Consider the following 23950-nt stretch of genomic DNA (forward strand, 5'->3'; position numbering starts at 1 on the left):
TGCTTACAGTGTGTGTAATGGTCTCTTGCTCTCGTTCTCATGCATTAAAATGTGCCACATTTTTTTCTCTACTTGGTTTACAATCACTTAAATACTGCTGAATACCTCACACTGGTTCTACGGATCCAGGCAGACATGCTCCCTACTCTAGAGAGCCTGCAATCTAAAATAGACAGGAAGTAAAACATCCCTTGCAGAAGCGGAGGGAGTAGATAATTAAGGGTGAGCTTTTGAAAAGGGTTTCTGGAAGAAATGGGTTTTGAGGAGTGATCTGAAGAAAGGAGTCTGGCAGGCAATGAGAGGGGCGCTGGCCCAAAGAGAGGGGCAGTTGGATTAAGTGCTGGGGGGAGGGGATAGCGGGGGGGGGACATGACTAAAATGAGCAGTAAGACAAAAGCATTGGAAGCAAGAGGAGGACTGTGAACAAAGATGTAATGGCACAATTATGCAAGACCTTTCAGATGAGGACTAGGTGTTTGAAATTGCACACTTGTTCAATGAGTACTGCATGATGCTGATGCTGTGCAAGATGGGTGGATCTCTCCAAAACTGCCCTGTTTTGCATGCAGGCTACATTAATCTGCCTTCGCTATAAGCAAAGTGGCAGAAGGAGAAAATCTCAATATTTCACTCTAAGTATCTTGCATGTGAAGATTTGTGACTGACTGTTCTGCTAATTCAGTATTGCAGGGAAAGAGACCGAAATCACCAGTCTCCGAAATGAGCTAGGCTCCCTGAAAAATGCTGTTGAGCAACAGAGGAAAAAGAACAATGTAAGTAAATTCTTCAAAAACTCAAGGGGTATTTCTGTGTGCACAAAACCAAACAGTGCCCAATATTCTGCTGCCATGAAAACAACTTCTGTTCTATAGCCCTGTACCAAGTTGTGTGCTCACTTCATTTCTCCCTTGGGAACAGCTACCCTAAGAATCCCTTAGTTTGCCAAACACTTGAGTTTTGCTATTAAATCTTTGTACATTCTCTTAACCACTGGGGAAGGGGAAATTGATGGAGAGCAAGATCTAATGGCATTCTCATAAACGTAAATTTAATGTGGTTAACCGTACTGTCAAACTTAGTCTCACTGGGGAAAAAGATGGTTGTAGTTATCTGATTTGTGTGTTGGACTGCACAGAAAAATAATACCCTCATGTCTCTCATCTGGCTTCCCCCGTTTCGAAAAATGTATAATCCCAGTTCTTACAGTGAAAGGTGAAGGGCAGCAAGCGTCCCTTCTACTGCAGCCATGGCAGCGCTCTGGTCATCAGCTGATGGGCGAAACAAAGTGATGCTTGCACTCATCTCTTCTCACGCATTAACCTACTGCATTGCTTCCACAACATGCATAATCTGCACCAGGCTGGACAACAGGAGTCTGGAGCCCATGGATGCTATGGGTGTCTTAATAGGAGACAATGAATATATAAACATTGACAAATCCAACAGATCAAACCTATTTATAAAGCAAAGCCGCATGTAAGAATCTCTAATGCACATGAGTCAAGAAAATTCTGGCTGCCTGATGTAAAGGGGACACCTGTAATACAAGAAAAATGCTAAGAAGAGAACTTGCTAGCTTGTCTATGGACAAGCCAGAAATGGTGGGGAGTTGACCAATGAACATGTGTTCTCAAAGAATAGTCAGCATGGGGAAGTAAATTGACCTCGTCTCTTGTATTCCTGGTTCATATTCTGTGGAATGCCAGGTGTACGTGCCCCCTTCACTGCACGTGCAACTCCAGTTAAGGCTAATGGGAGACCACACCTTTAGGTTCACGCCACAATTTAGCTGAGACGTGCTCGCTCTTCTGTAACTACTGCATTGCTGTTGGGATATTCAGGCGGTGATGTGGTGATGCAGAAATGTTGAATGTACATTTGGACTTAATGCTTTTTGTTTGGTAACTAAAACTGCAGCGGTCTAATCAGTAGCTTGCCAAGGACTTACTGTTAGTCTTGAAGGCTGGAAAAGGCAAGTTCCAGCAGTCTTTCTTCCCAACCCAGCAACCCTTTCCAGATAACGGAGGTGCAATATTTATCTTCATATTGAGTTACCTAATTACCTCGGACTTCAAACTGCGAAATATGATCTATCTTGTGGAGAACGTGTTTGACGACCTTGCCAAGAAAGAAGTAGGAGCACAGCAAATGACTGCATCATTCACGGGCAGATTGGGAATGTGCTCATCACTCTGGCAAAACTCCCAAATTAAAGGGGATGAGTTAGAAATGAAGCTGGGGTCTCTTTAATTCCATATAGTGTGGATGAGTTTTGTGTAATAATGCAAATCGAGGCCCTGATCCCATGCTTGGGTACAAGGATCTACCTGCGGGGATCCTATTGCAGGATTGGGATTTAAGCATATACACTTCCGTGTGTATTTAGGGTCATTCTAGATTATGCAGCGCCACATGCCTAAGCTTTGTTTTGTAATCTGTGGTTTGGTGTCTATGTTCCTCACTTCTGAGTACTTTCCTCTTTCCTCTCACAAGTGCAGTCAAAGTGCAGGGTTGTTAGCTCAGTAATAATATGCTTGCAGTACAATAACAACGGGGACAATTCTGAATACATGGGTGGGTGTATGTGTGGGAAATTGGCATTTTTCTTTCTTCATTCAAACTCTTAAACATCACACTTGTTTTTGCTAGTGTACGTCATCTTATTCAGCAAAATCATCTTGCAGTAACCAGCATTTAAATGCAAATTACTGAGTGTAATGCAAAATATACCTCTGAAGTAAAAGCAGAAACAGTTTGAATATTGGATGAACTGAAATCATTCTTTCTAAAAATGATTAGGACCTTCGGGAGAAAAACTGGAAAGCAATGGAAGCATTGGCATCAACTGAAAAATTGCTGCAGGACAAAGTGAACAAGACTGCCAAGGTTGTAATGTTAACTGGTAGAAACAATGCATTAAGCTAGAAACAAATCTGCAGCTGGTTTTTTAATTCAAATTGAAGCATTTAACTTTTACTGCAATTTAAATAGTCTGTTCTGAATGAGCTTTCATATACTTTCACCTCTGCTTCTACCTGTCGTCTTAAATTACTTCTATTTTTCTTAATTTGTGGGCATGCTGATTTGTTTTTGTTTGCATAATTGTTAGAATCATTATCCTTGTGGTGAACTGTCAAAAGCCAGACCCTAACCCTTATGCCTGAACTGCTTTCAGTGGTCAGTGGCCTTTCTCTTTGGTGTCAGGCTGAATGAGCTTATTGCCTAATGAACAGGAACAACTGGATTATTTAAAAAAAAACCTTGATAAAAATCGTGCCCACCAATTTAGTGGGAAATTCATATTCCTGAAAGAATGGGAAGCTCAAACTCCCCCTGAAACACATGTTCAGAGTGAAATCATGGAATTGTGAATGGGTTGTTCTGAAAGTCCTGAAATGTCAAAATAGTAGAAGTGCTGCTTTATTTAAAAAAAGGAAAGAAAAGCGTCTTTGGGGGGCGGGTCAGCTAGCCAGAGGAAGGGGGAAATAAGACTGAATCTCAAAGTTGTTTCAAAAGAAAGCTGCATGCTCTTAACTCAGCCCAGCATTCTGAGAAATAGGTGTATGAAGCTGCTTCTCGCTACATTTAATTGCTCTTTCCTAATCTGAAGATTTTTTGATGAAACTGGCATTTGCTTCTTTCGGTGAAGCTTATCTTGCTGAAAGCTAACATTAAATTTAACTGTGTAGCTTCACGGCCTCGTGTCTCTCCCATCTGTCTCTGACACTGGATCCCAAACTACTAAGGCTGCAGATGTCACTTTCGGCTGAGTAACTGCAGAGTAGGATGCTCAGTAATGTATAAGTCAAATTTAAAAAAAAAAATTAAATTGTATTAGTGAGGAATGCGTCCCTTGAGCACAGTTGGTACAGCTTGCCTTGTTTCAAAAGAAATCCAAAGATCCTGAATAAAGAGCAGTGTGTTAACTGACTGGCAAAAAGTTCATACAAACCCATCTATTACAAATACGGTACCCAAACATTTCATAGGTGGTCCTGTTTAATATTAAGGTGCCCGAAAATAATACTTTATGTCATTGGGCTCATATTGCCACAAACTGTAAAACACGCACAAAAAAGGAAACACACAGAATCTCACCCAGCTCTAATGATGATTTTCCATTTCATCCAGGGCTCTGAGAGAGATGGCGGGAGGGAGGAGCTACCTGTTAATATAGTAAAATAAAATCTGGCAAAGATAACATCGCTTTCTTGGCCTGGTTCAAATCTGCATTAACACAGTTTCCTCTTTGCCTTTAATTATAAATTAGGGGGTTTTGTTGGGGTGATTTAAAGAAAAAAAAAAGGATAAAGTTGATCAGAACCAATGTGGATTCTTTCTACAGACCAATTCCTAATTTTTTACTATTAAAATATCACTTAATTTTTATTACTGATTTGAAGTGTCTATATAATCTGAGCATAAGCTTTTGTGGGCTACAGCCCACCACGAAAGCTTATGCTGAAATAAATTTGTTAGTTTCTAAGGTGCCACAAGTACTCCTGTTCTTTTTGCGGATACAGACTAACACGGCTGCTACTCTGAAACCGCACGTAATCTGTGTATGCGTTTTCTGTGCACACTGTAGTCCATGTTCTGACAGGGTGACTGAGCACTCCTATAAAATTCCATAGGAATGCTTTAGATTGGAGCACAATGTTATGCAAATAAAAACCCAAAATCAGAAACAGTATGAAGGCCAAGTTCTGAAGCAATTCAGTTTCAGAAAATCTTTGGCTGTATTTTGAAATAATGGAGCCTGTGTTAGTCTAAAACTAAGTCCTGGCTTAGATGTGCGATTTTAGGCCTAGAAAAGGGTATTGCCATGTCTGTGAAATGTATTACTTGCTTCATGAGACCCGTTCTCTCTCAATGCAGGAAAGGCAGCAATACTTGGAGACTGCGGAGATGGAAACTAGAGAATTGCTGCAGAAACTGTTTCCCAAGGTGTCTCTTCCTTCTGACTTGGTAAGATAAGCTAGTATGTGTATTCCATTGCATCTAACCTGTCATGCTCTTTACGTACCCTGGCAGCTGGTAACAGCTGGATACGTGGTGCCCACAGCAAGTCTCGGCGAAAAAATGATCGTATTACTGTTGCCTCATGCTGCCTTCCTAGGATCTGTCAGCCACCTGTTAGGTCTTGACATTTGCCAAGATTGCGAACTTGTTAGGGCAAGTACTTGTTTACTATCTAGCACAGGGGTCTCAATATCTGACTGGAGCCTTTTTAGGCTCTGCTGCAATATAAATCATTACTGGCCTGACTTCCCACGTGGGCTGAGCCTTCCCCTCAACTCCCATTAACAGACCCTTTTTAGACTGTTTCTAAAGTAGTTTTATAACCAGCAAAGAAACTGGTTTGAGTCCAGAACGTCTTCAAAGATACGAAAAAGTAGTGTGCTTGATTCTGAGAGTTCACCGCAATGCGTTGAGAGGGAGCGGGATCGAGGCTACAAAGCACGAGGCTCGATTTTGTTTTAAAATCGTAGGAGTATTTAAAATAAACACTTAACACAGAGAGGTGCAGACTTGCTACTGTGCCCCTGCTCTGCCCTAGGCGTACCCCCCCGCCTCTTCCCACCCTGTTCTGCACCCTCCCCCGAGTGCACATGGCCCTGAACAACTGACTGTGGCGGGCGGGAGGCACTGGTAGGGTGAGGTGCTGATTGGTGGGGCCACCGGCGATGGGGAGGTGCTGATCAGGGAGGCTTCCGGTGACCCACCATTTTTCTCCAATGGGTGCTTCAGCCCTGGAGCACCAACGGAGTTGGCGCCTATGCTCTTACATAGCCACCTTTCTGGTGTGGTCTTTGCGTTCGTGTGGCAATAGCCAATTTCATGTACAAGTATCAGAGGGGTAGCCGTGTTAGTCTGTATCCACAAAAACAACGAGGAGTCTGGTGGCACCTTAAAGACTAACAGATTTATTTGGGCGTAAGCTTTCATGGGTAAAAACAAGGCCAATTCAATCAGTAATTGGACACCACCTCATCAATTATTGAGAGTGGACCACATCCACCCTGATTGAATTGGCCTTGTCATCACTGGTTCTCCACTTGTAAGGTAACTCCCTTCTCTTCATGTGCCAGTATATTTATGCCTGTATCTGTAATTTTCACTCCATGCATCTGAAGAAGTGGGTTTTTACCCATGAAAACTTATGCCCAAATAAATCTGTTAGTCTTTAAGGTGCCACCGGACTCCTCGTAGTTTCATGTACAGGGATCTTCAGAAATGATGCTCTCCAGATCCTCAGAAATACCGGTTGCCACATCCTAGCATCTACAGGTGACATAAATACACACGTTTTTAGTCTCTACCCTTTTGGAAAATACCATTTTGAAATGTCACACCCTCTGGGACTCTAATTGTCAGGTTAGTTTGTGCACAAAACTGACACTGCAACTCCTTCAGATAGGAGCTATGCATTAGATTCCCAGTCATTGAATGTTGAAAATCCGCACCATAATTTCCAGTAGGAAACAAGTGTTTCTAAAATAAGCTCCCTGTTCAGATTTTAAATTGTGGATGGTTTTAATTGCATGCATTTTTCCTAACAGAGTCACAGAGAGTGGATACATGGGTTTGAAAAGATGGCAAGAGAATATTTACGAGAGGCCTCAGGGTCAGAGGAGGTTAAGGTCAGTACAAATAGCATAAGGTACCCTCTCTGTAGCACAGATCTGTTTAAACTTGTGAATTGCTTATGAGGTTCAAATCAGATAACAGGCTGCATAAAAACTGACATCCATAATGATATTAACAAACCATCTATAATGAAGGGATCTGAGCAGTTTGTAAAAAGGCAAACAAAATCTTGCAAAATTGTGAGAGCGACACTGCGTAGTGATGTAAAAAGAACTGATGGTTCTTTTGAGAACTTGTCCATGTGGATTCCATTATTGGAGCATAGGTGCCACCTGCATGCGAGATTCTTTTGGTCATCGGTGTCTGTTTGGGCTGCACCTGCACCCTAGGTCTCCTCGTATCCCACTCACCCGAATGTGTGATGGGTGAAGTGGGCCCGACTGTCCCTTATTTCTGTCTTGCCCCTTGTGGCAAGGAGACTGAACCCCAGCAGTGTCTGCCTGCTTTTCTGGGCTACTGTTAATTAGTGCAATCTTCTGGACGCCGTATTGGTGAAGGAGTTGAGTGACAGTTGGGTCCTTTATGCCCTGGCGTGGGGGCTGAGGGTGTGTGAGGCGATCTAGGGTGTAGGTGTGGCTCCGACGGGCTCACACATCTGATTTCACGCACGAACATGTGGAATCTGTGCGGACAGCAAGCCTCGGAGGGTCACATTGACTGAACAGCAGGTTAACCATTCTTTAGCGGCTTCCAGATAAACTTCCCCTCCCCCTCCACTGCTGCTGCAGTGTCGTGACATTAATAAACATTGAGTCTCACTGTCGGTGATGTGCTGAAACACAACACCAGCTGTTACTTGTCCTCTGTTTTTAGAGAAAACTGCTCACGTTTATAGTTCTTGATTAACTGAAGTCAGACATCTACAAAACACTTCATTATAACCCAGTGTACTGGAACACTTTATGCAGCGTGCAGTTGCATGCTGCTAAAACCAGTATTCATTCATATGCCTGGCACAGCATTCCCAGGCTCTGCGGTATATTAAAAACCCTTCCGTTAGATCTGTACTATTAGAGCATGTGAAGCTTACCTCTTGTTTTCAATAGCCCCACACTCATTTATAATTACAAAGGTTAAAGAAACATAGAAGAACCTTAGTTGAATGTTGTACCTGGTGGCATTTGAAGATTTCCCTTTCCATGCTGTTGCAGAATGAAGTCCTGTAACTGTGTATGACATAGGGCTTGATAGTTGCATTAAGATGGTTAATTATAGAACATAAGTGTGTGTCAATTGATGTAAAATCTGTGGGATTTCTCTTCCTCCTCCCACTTCTTCCCCCCCTCCCCCCAATAGGCTATGGAGCAGAAGCTGAAGGAGGCTGAGGAAATGCATGTAATGTTACAGCTGGAGTGTGAGAAGTACAAGGCAGTCCTTGCAGAGACGGTAGGGAACCATGTCACTTTCACCCAATGACACTGCAAACTGCCAGTCTTCCGATCGTGAAATTAACTAAAATTCTGTGTTAGGAGGGGATTTTACAAAGACTACAGAGGAGTGTGGAAGAGGAGGAGAGCAAATGGAAAATAAAAATTGAAGAGTCACAGAAGGAACTTAGACAGGTATTTATAAAGATCTGTGTCCTGAGCCTTTTTTCATTTCTTTTGGATATTTTGTGTGTGGTTCAGACTAACACTAGAATATTTTGCAAACCTCATTTGTTAGGTGACTTCCTAACCACTGTTTATATGTAACATTAAATCAGTCTGTAATCAATGTAATAAAATACCCAGTATCTCTCACTGTAACATCAAGGGCTTGCCATGCTGCATTGTGATACTGTGTGTAAGATCATCCCTGCTTTGGAGAGAGACCTCTACACACTTAAGGCATTACAAAGTGCCTTAGATTTATGGGGCAGTTCCTTACAGTAGTAAGAACAAAGAAAATAAATATTGTTGCCTTTTATCCCAAAGGAACTCAATTTATTTTACAAAGTACGTGTACAACTGTAGTGAACTCCTTTCTTTCACTGCTGCTGTGATGCAGCTATTTCTGGGGTGGCACTGTTTAATAGTGCACAGAAACATGGCATAGCAGATAGGACAAGAAGCTGAGAATGCTGTAACTAACAAATTCCAGGTGTCCCACTGACATGCCCTAGAGTCTGAATTCTTCTTCCCCAGTAAATCACTGTCCGTACTTCTTTCAGTCTTCTATTTTCTCACTGGTAATTGGTATTATGAAGACAATGATCCATCAGTGCATAAAGAGCCGTGTGCTTGTGTCAAGGTTTAGCTACAGTCAATTCATAACCATTTCTCTGATGCTGTTAAAACATGACTGAAAAATCAGCTGTGAGCTTCCTTCCTTTAGAAAAGGATCCATTTATAGCACGAGCAGCAGAAAAGAGGCTTGTAACTCTTACACGCTTCCTTCCCTACCTCAGAATTAAAATAGGTCAAACCAATTTTTCAAAAAGAAATTCTTTCTAAACTACTCCTAGGCTGAGAATTTGAAACCCAGGTTATCAACCTGGAGCAAATGTGTAGAGCTGAATTATAAACCTCTTGTTTAAGAGATTTGTAGTAGGCTGAGGTGTCTTTAACTATAGATGCAGTACCATCTGCTGTCATAATACAGATTTTTAATATGGCCAACTCTGCTGGGTTTAGCTATTTCTAGTTATGAATGGATGCCATCTTCCCCATCAAGCAAACATGAAGGACATTTGCTTAGTATGAATAATAGAGGGCTGGTTTAGTACTTGTTTAATGAGTCTTTTGTTTGGGATCGAAATATCTCAGGCAGAGGATTCCTTGTATTGTGATGGGGGAGGGGGGTAGTATGTGAGAGAGTGGGAGGGGAGGCCCCTTAATATACCCAAGACTTGGACTGTTTTTTACAAAATGTTTACCAAGATTCTGTTTTTAGATGAATTACTGTGGCTTTGATAGATCTCTGATAACCTTAAATTGTGTATTCATCTGTATTGAAAACTGCAGATGCGCTCTTCAGTCGGTTCATTGGAGCATGAAATAGAGAGATTAAAGGAAGAAATCAAAGAAGCTGAAACTGTATGTTTAAATATTTTATCCCTTTGAAGCTTTCCATTCGATAATATCTAAACCTTAAGTCGCTTCTTACATTTGAAACCTTTTTGGGAACTATTTTACTCAAGTAGAACAGTTTTGTATTGTCGATTTAAGCTGCATTGCAGATTCAGCTCTAAAACCTTTTGGCAAAGATTTTGAAAAAGTGGGTGCCTGAAGTTTGGCTCCTAAGACTAGATTTAGGTGCTTCCATAAATGGCCTGATTTCCGTAAGTGTTCAAGTTAGTGGGAGCTACTGGGTGCTCCCCATTTTGCAGCAATGAGGTCTCTTCTGGAGGCTTCTAACTCTAGTTTGAGAGCCGAACTTCAGGCAAACATATTTTAGAAGTTTTTTTGTTCAACGTTCAAATAAATTTTAGGCAATTTAAATGGCCAACCTGTGCCAGCTGCAAGGTTTGAGAAGATAAATAATTATTTTATATTCAACAGTAACATTTAAGGGGAAAAAAAACAATGATGGGAAGCTCTCAGAAACTATGTTAACTCTGTTTTTTGTTTCCAGCTTAAAAGAGAGAGAGAACATTTGGAAAGTGAACTAGAAAAGGCAGAAATAGAGCGATCCACTTATGTTTCAGAAGTCAGAGAGGTAACCATAACTGACAAAACAATGTTCCTTTTGCTTTTCTATGGTAATCAGTCAGCTGGCATAATGGTAGAACCCTTAACTATCAGAGTTGAGTTGGTGCTTGTGACTTTTGGGTAGATGAACACACTAATAACAGAGCAGAAGACAAACAGGCATCCTAAGGAGACAAGTCCTAAAAACTCTAAACTTCATTTCAGCTCAAAGATCTCTTGACTGAATTGCAGAAAAAACTTGATGATTCATATTCTGAAGCAGTAAGACAGAATGAAGAGTTAAATTTGGTAAGAAACGTGTTCTCCAGTGGGCTCACATTATGCTTATATGGAGAAACCTGTCTGTCTGCTAACCTCTTCGGCTTGGTGTTTTTGTCCATTGCAGTATCATTTTTGTAGTATGACTTTTACAATTTATCTTTCTCTGCTCCTAACTATAGCATGACTGGTTCTTTAGAAAAGTCTTAAGCTTTAAGATATTTTCATACTTCAATGAGCTTTTTCAGGATCAGTGTTTCATGTAATGTAGACAAACAAGTGTAGCTGCATGTAGGACACTTGAATTACCAAAAATGCCTGTGCGCCAATCAACCTAACATAGAAAATCCACCTTGGGCTTTCTTCCAAAGATATCTAGAACACAAACACTACACATAAACACGAAGGAGAAGAGTGCGGAGCACCCATCATAATTCGAGTTGCAAAAGCACAGAGGAAAAACTCTGCATATACGAAATGGCACAAACTTCTCTGGTTTTGTTCCCGTTGCTCAGTCACTTATCGCTGCTCTGAAACAGCCAAGTGGTTGTTCTGGGAACTGGCATACAAATGTGCACCAGGTGGCATTTTGATTCTGGAGACTGCCTGATAACTAATGCTGCCACTGGTGGGCTTTTCAAAGTGGAGCTGGATGAACCCAGGTCTGGCCTGCTTCTCCATATACATATTTTTCCAGTGTGAAGGTTAATCCAACTCAGATACCTTTCTAACTCCTCGTCATTTCACAGGGGGGCTGGCATTTGAGCTCTGAGAATGGATGATGCCTTAATGTGCCTGTGTGTGACCAGAGCTTTCTTTTTGCCTTTCAGACCAGAATAACAGAGTTTTCTCCCCACTCCTAGTCTCCATGCCTGTTTTGGGTGTTTGCTAGGATGGTAAACCCAGCGTTAATTTCCCCAAGCTGGATTGCAGTATTATGCTGACCAGCCCTAACACATGCAAAGCTAGTCTGGGTTAAGCCTTCTCAAGTTTAAAAAACTCAAACCTACTTGAGATTAGTAGTTCTAGAAGTGAAGTGGGATTGTTGCTAGCATGCAGACGTTCTTCCAGCTCTCAGCTGTTACCTCCCCATGCTGGTGTCACCACTCTGAATACTCTGGGAGGTTTCTGATTACCTGGTAAAAAGGAGTACTTGTGGCACCTTAGCGACAAACAAATTTGTTAGTCTCTAAGGTGCCACAAGTACTCTTGTTCTTTTTGTGGCTACAGACTAACACGGCTGCTACTCTGAAACCTGATTACCTGGTGTTACAAGTGCAGTGCCCTCTCAGTGCCCTTATCTGCCAATCCTGGCTTGTAAGAACCACTTTGACAACTGCAGCCTCCTCCCCGGAGAGCAAAAATTTACTTTATTGCTGTGCAAGCTGCCTAATGTCCAAAGGAAACAGACCTTAAAAAATGAACATTGCCTTTGCCTTTGTTTAAAGAAATGCACGTTTTTAACAGGGCTGTTACAAACACTCAGGGATTCGCAGTCACAGCTCTGCCTGTCTGGCCGTTTGAATATTGCCGGCAAAGTTCACCCCTCGGTCTATAGCTGTGACCATTAAAAATCCCAGTTTCTTAGCAAGGTAGCCAAACAACTACAGACCAAAGGTGCTGGCTTGGTGATGTCTGTAGGGGCGTTATCATCCCGTCACTTTCCCTGCTGCTTGTTCCTGTGCGATGAGGTAGCAAACCGACTGTACTTCTCACATACAAAACAGACAGGAATATTCTCCCATTTGGATGGGTTTGCACCAGGCAAGAGTTTGAGGAAGGACAGTGAAATTCACAAGAATTCTGCATTTGGAGCACCCTTATTGTTCTTTTTAATCCCCTGCTAGTTCCCAAGAAGAGTGAGCAATAGCACAATGTGTTGCATGACCAGGAATCCACCAAAGCAGCACTTCAAGGTTTCTAGTGAACTTGTCCCTTTGAGGATCGTGCATTAAGTGTTGCAGTCACTGTCCTGGAGGAGTTGACGTGCATGTCAAAGAGCAATACAAATAATAAAAGGATATATTTAAAATGACAGTCATTCTTTAGAGGCTGTATTTTGGTGCAACCAACACAAAGAAATCATTCTCCTTGACTGAAATGTCTTAGTGTTCTAAATAATAAAGTCTAAACACAATGAACATTTTAATCTCTCAGAGATGCTTGATAAACCATTAGACACGACATTGGCATGCTGGTGGAGTGAACATGCTTGTAACGAGTAGGTGCTATGCTACGATGACAAAGGCATGGCAAATTTTAGTAGAGAGGGGACAGTTTGATCGGATCTAGTAATATATTGTGGCAATATCCTAATCTCTGGATGTTTGCTGTGAATTAAGTCAAACATCAACCTTTTTTGGTATCAACTTTTCTTACTGGCAGTGTAGCTTAAAGTTGAAACCATATGCTGTTGTCACACTGACTCTAGCCCCTACTCTCTCTCTGTAGTTTTTGTTCCTTTCATTTAACTTTATAGATTTGAATCTCTTCCTTGGCTCTCCTTGTAAATCTTGTACCACATGTTGACTAATCCCCTGAGTGTAGTAATTGTTAGTCATTTTTGTTCCTTCTGCAATCAACAATGCACTGGATTAATCCAAGAAGGATACTAATTAAAAAAGAGCCTTACTCTTTCTTTTTATTTTACAGCTGAAAACACAGTTAAATGATACCCTAGCAAAACTTAAAATTGATCAAAGTGAGAGGCAGAAAGTAGCTGGCGACTTGCCTAAGGTAAGGGAAGCTATTTAATGGATGCAGATTAAGGTATTATAAAAGCTTGATTATTTTTTTGAACCAGGCACTAATAACATCTGTAGTTCCGTTGTGCTAAAATACAGGCGGACTATAAAATTTTGAACTGAATGTTTGCGGAGTGGGATTGTAAATTCTAGGGCCTGAATTCTGATTTCCAGACAGTGGTACTGTATATGGTCTTTGAGAGCGGACGCACTATCTGACTAAGATACATATCTGCTTACTTGAGAATAGAACAGGGTCAGAAGGAAACTACTGAAAAGCTGTAGTGCCAGTGATTGTTCTGCTTAAAACTGTGTTCTGTTCATTAGCATTCTTCCTGATGCAAATGTAATAGATATGCACTTAACAGTAATGAGTTGCACTTGGTATATGCATGCCTGTTTATCTCTGGAATAGATCCTATAATGTTACAAGATCTAGAAAAGAAAAATATCTGCATGAGATCAGTGATTCTTTGCCAGCAATTGTTGCGAATGTGTTTTGCAGTGGGGATAACCTAAGATGGGTGAGAAACGCTGATGTTGCTAATCAATATATAAATTGATCTCACATGGAGAGGCTCAATACTTGGATTTGAGGAAGTTTCACTTGGTGCACCTGATGCCACCTTTCCGTCACTCTCAGTCCTGGGGCTGGCTGGCTGTTTGCTTTAGATCGTGTTGGTGTGTAACTTCTCCACAGAGGTTGTTGTAAAGGCCTGGGATTACTGGAGCGCAGTGCACTCCAACCGCCCCACTGTCGCTCCTGTTCTGCTTGGCGGATGAGATGGGGTTGCATGAGGCCGGTTGTGTCACTCTCTTATGCTGAGGGAACCCTTAGCTTTAATGCCCTTCAGTGCTGCGGGAGAAATGCGAAAGCAGAGTGCACTAGTATAGGGCAGGTTCTGGCCCTTATTTCCCAAGTCCACATAGATATAACACTCTTGCTCTTCCTGGTTTGCTGAAGGAGCTTTTCCACTTGTAAGGCCAGTCTTTTAATCTTGGGAAGAGTTTCATATGACACGTCGGTGTGTTCCACTGAGATCCTCATGTGAAGAACAGTTCTTCTCAGTAACATTTAAAGTTGTGTGTGTTCTCTAGTTACTCTGAGGGTTGTAGATGATGGTTTGGATTGCGGTAGCCTCCGCCTTGCACCAGGACCCCTCTGTGCTGAGTGCTGTACAAACAGAACAAAGAGATGGTCCCTGCCCCAAAGAGCTTACAATTTCAGACAAGAGACAATAGATGGGGACAGACAGACAGTGGGAGTTCAAGGCATCAATGAGACCGTGTAGGTGAGCATGGACGGCAGTGGTCTCATTGCACCAGAGCTGAACTGTTAGGTTTTCTTTTGTAGGCATCATGGGAAAAGCGCGTTCTAAGAAGGGTTTTGAAAGACCCTGATGAGGTAGCTCTGCAGATGTTTATGGGGAGCTTCTCCCAAGAGTGAGGAGCAGCAGCGTGTGCAAAGGCACAAAGGTGCTTGTTTGAAAATTGAACAAGTGGGTGACGGAGGCTGGGGTCAACATCTTGATAGTGAATGATAGGCCTTGAAAACGAAGTCCAGTAGCTTAGATTTGCCGTGCTAGAGAAAGTAGAACCAGTGGAGGGGTGCAAGGGCTCACATGGTCAAAATGGCGGGCTAGGAAATTGATCTTTGCAGGAGCATTCAGAATGGATTGCGTTTGTCAAGGTCGCGGAGACTCGTGTTGAGTAATCGAGAAGAGAGCCTGGATGGGAGTTTTCGCTAAGTGGGTGGATAGGAAAGGCCGTATCTTAGAGATGTTACGCAGAAAAAATTAGCAAGATTTAAACCTTGCCTGGATAGGAGAACTTAGAGGTCTGAGCTGACGATGACACCCAGGTTGTGAGTCTGAGTGACAGGCAGGATGGTGGTGGTGTTCCTCTCAATCACTGGAAGAAGCAGGGAGGCCTTGGTGGGGAAGATTGAAAGCTCTGTTGAGCTTCAGCTGACTGCAAGATATCCTTGAGGAGATATCAGACACACCAGGCTTTTAGTTTGGACAGATGAAGACATCTTTAGTAGAGGTAGGTCTGCAAGCCAGCATTGTTGGCAGGGTGGACATTGCAATTGGAGAGAAGGGCAAAGGACTACAGCAGCTCTGCTTTCTGGGTGCAGGGTTACATTAAAAAGATATCAGTGGCCTTATTTAACACTTTCTGAGGTGCAGGAATACCAAAGCAAGTGATGGTGCAGTAACCATAATGTATGGGCTGACTGTGTTGATTAATTCCTACAGTAACAGCAATAAAGTCACTCCATCCTAGAGGATTTTTATTGTATTCTGCATAAATGGCAGATACACGAACTGGGTTTCAGATGCTTATTCAAGTTAGTCTTTCACATTAAACCATCTGCTTTTGAACTTTTTTCCTAATCTTGACACAAGGCTGTTAAAATTCCCGACTAGCATAACTTTCACGTGGAGCCAGCCTGACATGCAAAATACCTGATTGTAAGACCTGTCAATCTCAATGAACGGTGCGGTCCCCTGAGCGAATGTGACATACAACAGATTTCCTCCCGAACACTTATTTCCTGTGTGTATCACATTAGCGGGGAGACAGGTGCTTCGCTTTCCGTCCTTCAATTGCTGCTTCTGTTTTCCCTACAGGCCCAGGAGTCACTGGCGTCTCTTGAGAGAGAAATAGGAAAAGATGCCGGGGATGCCAACGTTATCGAGAACAGTGATGGTTGCTCAGAGCCAGTGAGTGTTTTCTTTGAGTCCGTCTCCAGGGGAAATTCAGGTCTTATGCAAAGTGTTAACTCTGAGAAATGAGCTGTAACTGCAGAACGTGCAATATTCCACTGGCACTGAAATCGAGTCAGGAGATTTACATAGCATAGAAAAATGTCAGACGTGCTTCCTCCTTGAGCTGTGTCCTCTCAATGCTCAGGATCACAAGGGTGTTTGCACTGGGGTTTGGCCGGTATTTCCACCATGACCACCTTATCTTTCAAGTTCACCTTTGGGGGTGGGGCCAGAGGGTTGACTCATGAGCCAGGGTTTTCAAAATGGAAATAAAATTGGCATGGTCGTTTGGGTGCAGGCAGGTGGGAGGAGTTTTAACAGCGCTTCTCCCTCATGAAGGGACACTTAAAAACAATCTTCCTGTAACTAAATAAGCTTCAAACATTAAGCATTTGATGGGCATTCTGAAGCATGTAATTCCACGTGGAGACTGGCAGCTTGTCCTGCGACACGCATGCTTAACCCCTTCAGTCAGAGCCGTACGAACCACAGGGAGGAGCGCATCAGCCCACTGAAAGTGTCTTAGTCCCACTTTAGCCGATGCCGGGGCACTGGGAGCATGATGACCCTGGACCGGCGTGGCAGCAGAATCTCGTTGGTCTGCATTTCAGTAAACAGTGATCCGGAGAATCCCTTTGCGCTGCAGTGTGGCAGCTTTCTGGAGTGTGGGGCTATTTTGCGATTCTTGTCATCGAAAGGTTACAGCTGAAATATTTTGGCGGCTACAGAGTTGGACAACCAACATCAAGCTGTGGATGTCCGTGAAGGCCTGACTTGGTTAAACATCTTGGATGTCTCTCGTGAGCCCGCACATGCCATGTCTGTGCACGCAAATTGGGCTAAAAAGCTAAACCATGTCAGGGCAGGTCTGCTTCAGCTTGTGACTTCCCAGCAGCTATATTAGGTCAAAGGGTGGAAGAAGTGTCATACGCTGGACCCTCACTAGAATGCGTGGTTATGTAGGCGAATTCGCATATAACGCAGTCGCGGCCATGGATCCCAAATTTAATTACTTTCATTGAAATTCATTTTAACCCAGTCTCCGCTATAATGTGGTCCCCGCGTTAACGTGGTACCACGCATGGATCTCAAATCCCGCGTTCTAGCAAGGGTCCGGTGTATTTGGAGGGAGGGAGCTGCCGATGTTGATGGGACAAGCAATTTCAATTGACTCCATTTTGCTACTGAAGGTAAAAATGACTTCAGAAGCCTAATGGAGCAGAGTTCTCCACAGAGCACTATAGAAGAATCCTTGCTCTGCAGTCATTAGACACAATGAATGACAGAGTAGAAAGCAATCAGTCATTGACACTGCTTGACTGTTGCATCACAAGCTACGGAGCCCGCAGCCAAAGACACATCTGGTCCCATGAAGCTATTTAAGCTTCAGGACTAGGAAGTTCCCTTATGATACAGAGAGTTTGCAAACATACAGAGATGTCAAGCAAACAAGTCAGGAGATTCAGTCATGTTCCACGCAGAGGCCATCACTGCCAGCTGCACTGAGGCAGGATCCTCTTTGCTCTGTCAGTTCTGAATTATGGTTGCTTAACTAAAAAGGAAACTACACTTGAACCATTGCACATTTAAACTCATTGCTTTAGTGTTAACACCTGACTCACCCGGATGGTTTCAAAGATGCCTCACTGAGCACTAGGGACATGCCAGGTCTGAATTCACAGAGAGGAGCTGTGTGAGTTCTAATAGCGCACAGACATCTGGACACTTTCTTACCTAGCGAGTACACTCCTTTGAAAGCACAGTTGCAGTCTTACCCATTTCTAATCTCTGAATCCTAACGTAAAACCCCACTGTAGCACTAAATACTTGAGTGCCCCGTGTAGTCTGTGACTGGGGCTTACTGTCTGTCTGGACAGGAAGATGAGAGCCGCAGGCACACGTAGGATGGGAGTGTTCTTCGGCTCCTTTGCCAACATCTTTTTATCGGAGGGCTTTTTAGAGAGTGTACAAAGGGCAAATACTGCTTCCCCACCTGCCCAGGGATAGCTGAGTGCAGGGGAGCTGTGGGAAGCTTGCAGCGAGGGAGTGGTCGGCACAGATTCCCTCCTCTTCACCAGCTGCGGAGGAGAGAATAATAGCGGATGCACCAGTCAGAATCTTTTTTTCCTCGTGGTGGAGAATTACGAGAATTATGGGGAAGGCACAGCAGCAAGTGTATTGCAGCCCTGAAATTGTAAGTGTGGCTGTGTGGGGTTGAGCCCACGTCTAAGTGGGGGAATTGGGATTTGACCCCAAGAGGTATGAATAAAACAAGAGTTATAGCCAGTCCCCGTTAGCGAAACGAAATTATACAATGAATATGAAAGGGAGAGACACAGAATTAGAGAGTGAGAGAGGAGAGCTCTCCACTGGAAGAGAAGAGATGCAAGAGTGAATAAAAAACAGCATTTACCTGTTACCATAAGAGAGGAGCAGTCCCAGTTCATTATTGTGTAATCCATATGTTGTGCTCTCGTATGCAGCTGTCAGTTAATTGTGGCTCATTAATTTGCTAGACTGCAAGTCAAACTTGCAATCATACTTATTAATCCATGTTAAACACTTGACGTAGTGCTGAGGTTCAACATACACAGATTTTAATTGTCTGATCACTTATAGTGGCTACTTTATTTAATGTAGATTCCCAGTTAGTTTTACAGTAGAGAAACATGTTTGCAGATCTTACTGTGCAAACGTAGCTCTCTCACGTTCTTACCAACCTACATGTCTTAGACTAGCAGGGGCACCAAGACAGAGAGCTGGGAGGTTTGATTTTAGTGTCCTTCGTTGATTTTTTGATGCATCCCGTCATACTCTTAGCCCAATGGGATACATATTTTTTTCCATGACCACTTTTTGCCTTTTAAGATGACTCATGTTTTGGACAAACCATTCACTAAAGCTGTATATTTTAAGACTTGATTATTACAAAAATCTTACCCTTCAGTAGATTATCTAGTGGTGGTTGAACTAGTTCTGATAACATAGGATGAAGACCTCTTGGGAAACCATATCTTAATATTCAACACCTCTAAAAGTGGTTCTGTCTGAACTTATAATTGTAATTTTTCCATAACTAATAGGGTGGGTTTTTCAGAAGTACTAACCATTGGTGTAAGTCTGTTCCCACTGAAGTTAATGGCAAAATTGCTAATGATATGATGAGAACAGAGTTAAGCTAATGCTGGACACTTTTGAAAATTTCACTCAAAGTGCCTTTCTGTATTCCAGCTGAGTATTGGAATAATTTCAGTCACTGAGGTCAGGTTTTTTTAAACTTGTGGATACTTGCAAATGAAAGCTCCCCCAGTGTCTTCCAGCTTCAGAGTTTACTGAGCCGAGTGAAAATAGTAACATCTCAGTTTTTTTGTATGATGGGCTTATGTGGAATCGTCTGGTGAAAGTAATAAATATTTGCAGTCTAAATAGGGGGTTTATATCATGTTTGGTTCTAGTTTTACCTGAGCAAGTTTGACTTCTGGAATCCAGAATAAGTGGATAGTGAAGTTGAAAAACCCAGGGCATGTCATCTATTTATGCAAAATTATGAATTTTGGATAAATAAATAGCACTGACACTATTTGATTGCATCAGGAGAGTGACCTCTTTCTAGATCTTGTTAGATTTTATAGTCCTCTTTCAGGTGTCGGTTTGAGAACCTTATTAACTTTATAGCCAGTTGTTTTAAAATGTGGTGAGTGCAGCAAAGTGCACCAAACGGGATAGAGAGTCAGTCCGTAGATTCTACTTAGGGCTGGGCTAAGAACCACCCCTGGAGGCAGAGGGAGTGTGAGCAGCCAGCTCAGCAGGCGTTCAGAATCGGAGTGCTCTCTCCTCCAGCAGTGACGAATCTGTGCTGCTGCTACTCGGCCAGCTTTCTGTTCTTGGGACTAGAACTGCGCCGTCTCCAGCGAATAGGAGCTGGAGCTTTGTGCCCCAGGGTATGACCACCATTATATGCTGCTAATAACAAGATCCATGTGGAAACCAAACTGTTTATAAAATGCATTGGTTTCTTGTACGCCAGCTTGTGGGGAAGGGCAGAAGGCCATCACCTAATGTAAACTAGGTAACCATTTCCTCTGCCCCTCCCAGCCATCACTAGCAGCATGTCGATTAGAATTACACATGTACCTAACTCCTCCAGGCCGCTAGCCGGGTCCTTCTGGACACAGATGGATACAGACTGACCTGCCTCACTCAAGGGAGCTGCTGTCATCATTCTGTCAGATTGCTGCATTCTGGTTCCCCTTGCCCACTGTACTATCTCCGCCCCCAATATACATGCCTCATGGGGTGTGTCCTGTACTCTGATCAGATATTCAGTGAGACCTGCTGGTGATTTGGTGCTAAGCTGCCAACAGTCCGACACTGACACATTGTGGCTACCCCACTGCATGTGTAAGTCCCGAATCAACGGACCCTTCACTTTCTCCAGTGTTCTCTGCGTGGGGATACCCCTGTTCGTTGTCATTCTGGCACAGTGTGTACTGGTGCGTAAGAAAGCATCATTTTGGATTGAGAATCTAGTTCTGGTCTCTCAGTAATTTGACTGTAAATGAGCTATTAATGATTCTTCGCTCCCATTTCAGGAATTGACTGAAAAAAGACTAAACCTGGCAGTGACTCTAAGCCAAGATGTAGGACACCTCAAGAAGTTGGTTGTGTCAATAAGCCAAATGCTCTCAAAGGGAAAAGAACACTATCAGCTAGTAGGTAGGAAATGAATATTTTAGTTGTAACCTGGGGTATGTCTACATTGCAGCAAGACACCCACAGCCGGCCCATGTCAGCTGAATCAGGCTCGGGGGGCTATAAAATTGTAGCGTAGCTCAGTGGTCTCCAAACTTTTTTGATCGTGCACCCTTATCATTAAAAATTTTTTGAGCACGCACCCCCAATATATGTATATTTATTTATGTATAAATTATATACATGTACTACTATACTAATATATTATGTACATTATAAAACATACAAAAAAAATTAAAGGATGAGAGATGAAATAAACTATTTTAAAAATTTGTATTGTATTTTATTAATGGTACAAAATACCTTTTTGCTCTCAAAAAATAATGTATGATTAATAATATTTTTAGTGAGAGCAATGTGATTGAATGTGCTTCATTATTTCTGAAAATCTTGGTTTAACACTTTGTGATACAGCGATTCGAAGGTCTGGGTTAGGGTTAGGGTGTGGGAAGGGACTCAGGGTGGGGGTGCAGGAGGAGGCTCAGGGCTGGGGCAGGCAGGAGGTGCAGAGCACGTACCTGGGGCAGCTCCTGTTTGATGCAGGGGGTGTGCAGGTGGCTCTGCGCAGTGCAGCACCGCCTCCATGGCCACGATTCTGGGAGCTGCTCCCCCCACCCCTCCAGCAGGCAGGGCCAGCCAGAACACAGGGCTTTAGGGGCTGCAGGGCCCTGGGCTAAGGGGGCCACGGGTCCCTGGCCTGCAGCTCTAAAGCCCCTTTTGGAATGCGGCCCTGTGAGCACAGGCCGGAGGACTCAGGAGGAGCAGGGGCAGCCGCACAGCCACGGGCTGGAGGACTCAGGAGGAGCAGGGGCAGCCGCACAGCCACGGGCTGGAGGACTCAGGAGGAGCAGGGGCAGCCGCACAGCCACGGGCTGGAGGACTCAGGGCCACATTCCGAAGGGGGGTTTAGAGCTGCAGGCCAGGGCCCCGGGGCCCCCTTAGCCCAGGGCCCTGCAGCCCCTAAAGCCCCGGCGTTCCGGGTGGCCCTGCCTGCGGGAGGGCAGGGCAGCTTCCCCGCTCCCTCATTCCCTCCCTCCTCTGGCCGCCCTCTCCCCCTCCCCCCACGAAAGCTTATGCTGAGATAAATGCGTTAGTCTCTAACGTGCCACAAGTATCCTGTTCTTTGTGCGGATACAGACTAACCCGGCTGCTACTCTGAAAGCTAAAAGTTAGAGAGATGGAGAACTGCAAAGGCCGCAGGCTGAATGGAAAGAGCTACTATAGCAGACTAAACAGAGTTTGAGGTTCAGTTTATAAGAATTAGCCATTAGTTTTTAGGTCATGAACACAGGGGAGGTTCAGTGAAGTAAGTGCCTGAGCTGTCCCACCCTTGTATTTAGAACAGGTACTTTCTTCCTCCTCCTCTTAGCATCCATGGTTCTGTCTCAATGGCTTGTCTCTTCTGAGGGATCAGGAAGCTCAAGTTTCTTCAGAGCTGCTTTGTACATTGGGTAACAAGGCATTATAAACAATAGAATGATGATCACTTTTTGCTATCATCCTCCCAACCCACTGGGCTTTGGCATCCATACTGTGCTGGACTTCACCACCGAGGTGACCACTAGCCCAGTTTTTGGGATGACCCACTCAACTAATGTTTGTTGTACATGAATTTCTTTGAGCAGTAATTATTTGTAAACTCCTTGGCTTAAGTGGATTTTTTTTCTCTCTCTTGCAGAATGAAGTCACAGGGGAATCATTAATTTGAGGATAGCAGAAGGCATTGTATTATATTTTGCCAAATTAAAGCCTTATTTATGTTTTCACCCTTTCTACTTCGTCAAACACTGAACAGAGTTTTGTCTTTTCTAATTCTTGTTAGACTACTGATTTAAAGAAGAAAAACTCTGTAGACACCTCCAGAATTTAGTTTTATAATATAAATTGTTTGGATAATTAGACCTCTACATTCCTGGAGATACGGTAAATGTATAATCTTTTATCTTTTATTTTGCTCAGTAAAACTTGTTCAGAAAAATCCAGCGGGGAAATGACAACAACGGAATAAATATAACATTTTAATACTGATGTTGTACACTGTTTTACTTAGATACATTTTGGGAGTAGCTGCCTCTGACTTCAGCCTCAAGTAAACACTCCTTTTTTGGTTGCTAATGTAATCGGTTTTTGTAATGGTGTCAGCAATTAAAGGGATGCTTATTATTCAGAAAGTGCTTCTGTTTTTCTTGACTTATTGGCCTTGCCAGGAAAGCTCCATGCCTTCCTCCCCGAAGGAATAGCACCAGGCTGTATTTGAGTGCTGGGTACAAGGCCCAGTCTGTTCCCTTCAGAGGTCTCCTCCAAATAGACAATGCAACGCAAACTGGGAGACTTAGGAATGTAGCCCTGCAAATCAGCAGGTATCCGCTTTATGTCCATGGATATCCGTGTACCGTTTCTGTGGATAACGGCACGGATGCAGATACAAATGTATCCGCGCACGGCTCTGAGGGTAAGAGCCGGGCGGGCGGCTGAGAGGAACCGCGTCGGGGATCCTCCACCTGCCCTGGTTGGGGCATCTGGGGGGGCAGGGACACTGGGCGAGGGGCTGCTTGGGCCCTATGCCCAGGGCAGGTGGAGGGTCCCCCGTGGCTCCCCACAGCTGCCAGCGTGGCTCTCCCCGACCCGGCTCCAGCCAGGGGGGCAGCTTGGAGCTGCCGACCAGCAACGGTAAGAGCCAGGCGGGCAGCGATGGGGAGCTGCAGTGGACCCTCCACTTTCCCTGGGCAGCTCCACAGGTCTCCCCTCGGCCAGGCCAGCATGGAGCCTGGCCGGGGAGTTGCGGGGAGCCATGGCAGAACATCCACCCGCCTGTGGTGGGGGGAGGGAGGGGCTCAGAGCCGCCCCGGCCGTGTACCCGCCCCCCAGGCTGCCCGTCCGGCCGAGGGCTGGTAGAGGGTCCGTGACGGCTCCCCACGTGGCTCTCCCCAACCGGGCTCCTGCGGGGCGATGGGCTGAGCAGCCCCCGGGGTAGAGCTGCAAATCCGCAGACAATTTTTGCGGATTGGATATGGATACACGTTTGTGTATCCGCACAAGGATCTACTTACAAAAGTTTTCTCTGACGGTCTCAAGGGGGGATGGTATTTTTAAAAATAAATTCTTATCTCTGTTCATAAGAACAGCCACACTGAGTCAGACC

The 23950-nt window shown here is 43.8% G+C and overlaps 1 protein-coding gene across 6 annotated transcripts in view; it reads left to right on the top strand.

The window, feature by feature from the left end:
* Nucleotides 1-22975, top strand: part of KTN1 (kinectin 1) — a 76910-nt gene extending 53935 nt beyond the window's left edge. For 2 of the 6 annotated variants that reach the window (XM_045013831.1, XM_045013830.1), the window contains exons 31-43: nt 683-773; nt 2800-2886; nt 4879-4968; nt 6564-6644; nt 7948-8037; nt 8121-8213; nt 9597-9668; nt 10207-10290; nt 10488-10571; nt 13194-13277; nt 15919-16011; nt 20649-20768; nt 22487-22975. In XM_045013831.1, coding sequence (XP_044869766.1) covers nt 683-773; nt 2800-2886; nt 4879-4968; nt 6564-6644; nt 7948-8037; nt 8121-8213; nt 9597-9668; nt 10207-10290; nt 10488-10571; nt 13194-13277; nt 15919-16011; nt 20649-20768; nt 22487-22516 — 1099 coding nt within the window. In that variant the 3' untranslated portion in view covers nt 22517-22975. Of the gene's footprint in view, nt 1-682; nt 774-2799; nt 2887-4878; nt 4969-6563; nt 6645-7947; nt 8038-8120; nt 8214-9596; nt 9669-10206; nt 10291-10487; nt 10572-13193; nt 13278-15918; nt 16012-20648; nt 20773-22486 lie in introns of all 6 variants that reach the window. The other 4 variants (XM_045013832.1, XM_045013834.1, XM_045013835.1 and 1 more) reach the window with 4 other exon arrangements.
* Nucleotides 22976-23950: the final 975 nt, after the last annotated feature.

Source organism: Mauremys mutica, chromosome 4, assembly GCF_020497125.1.
Source record: "Mauremys mutica isolate MM-2020 ecotype Southern chromosome 4, ASM2049712v1, whole genome shotgun sequence".
Classification (NCBI taxonomy): Eukaryota; Metazoa; Chordata; order Testudines; family Geoemydidae; genus Mauremys; species Mauremys mutica.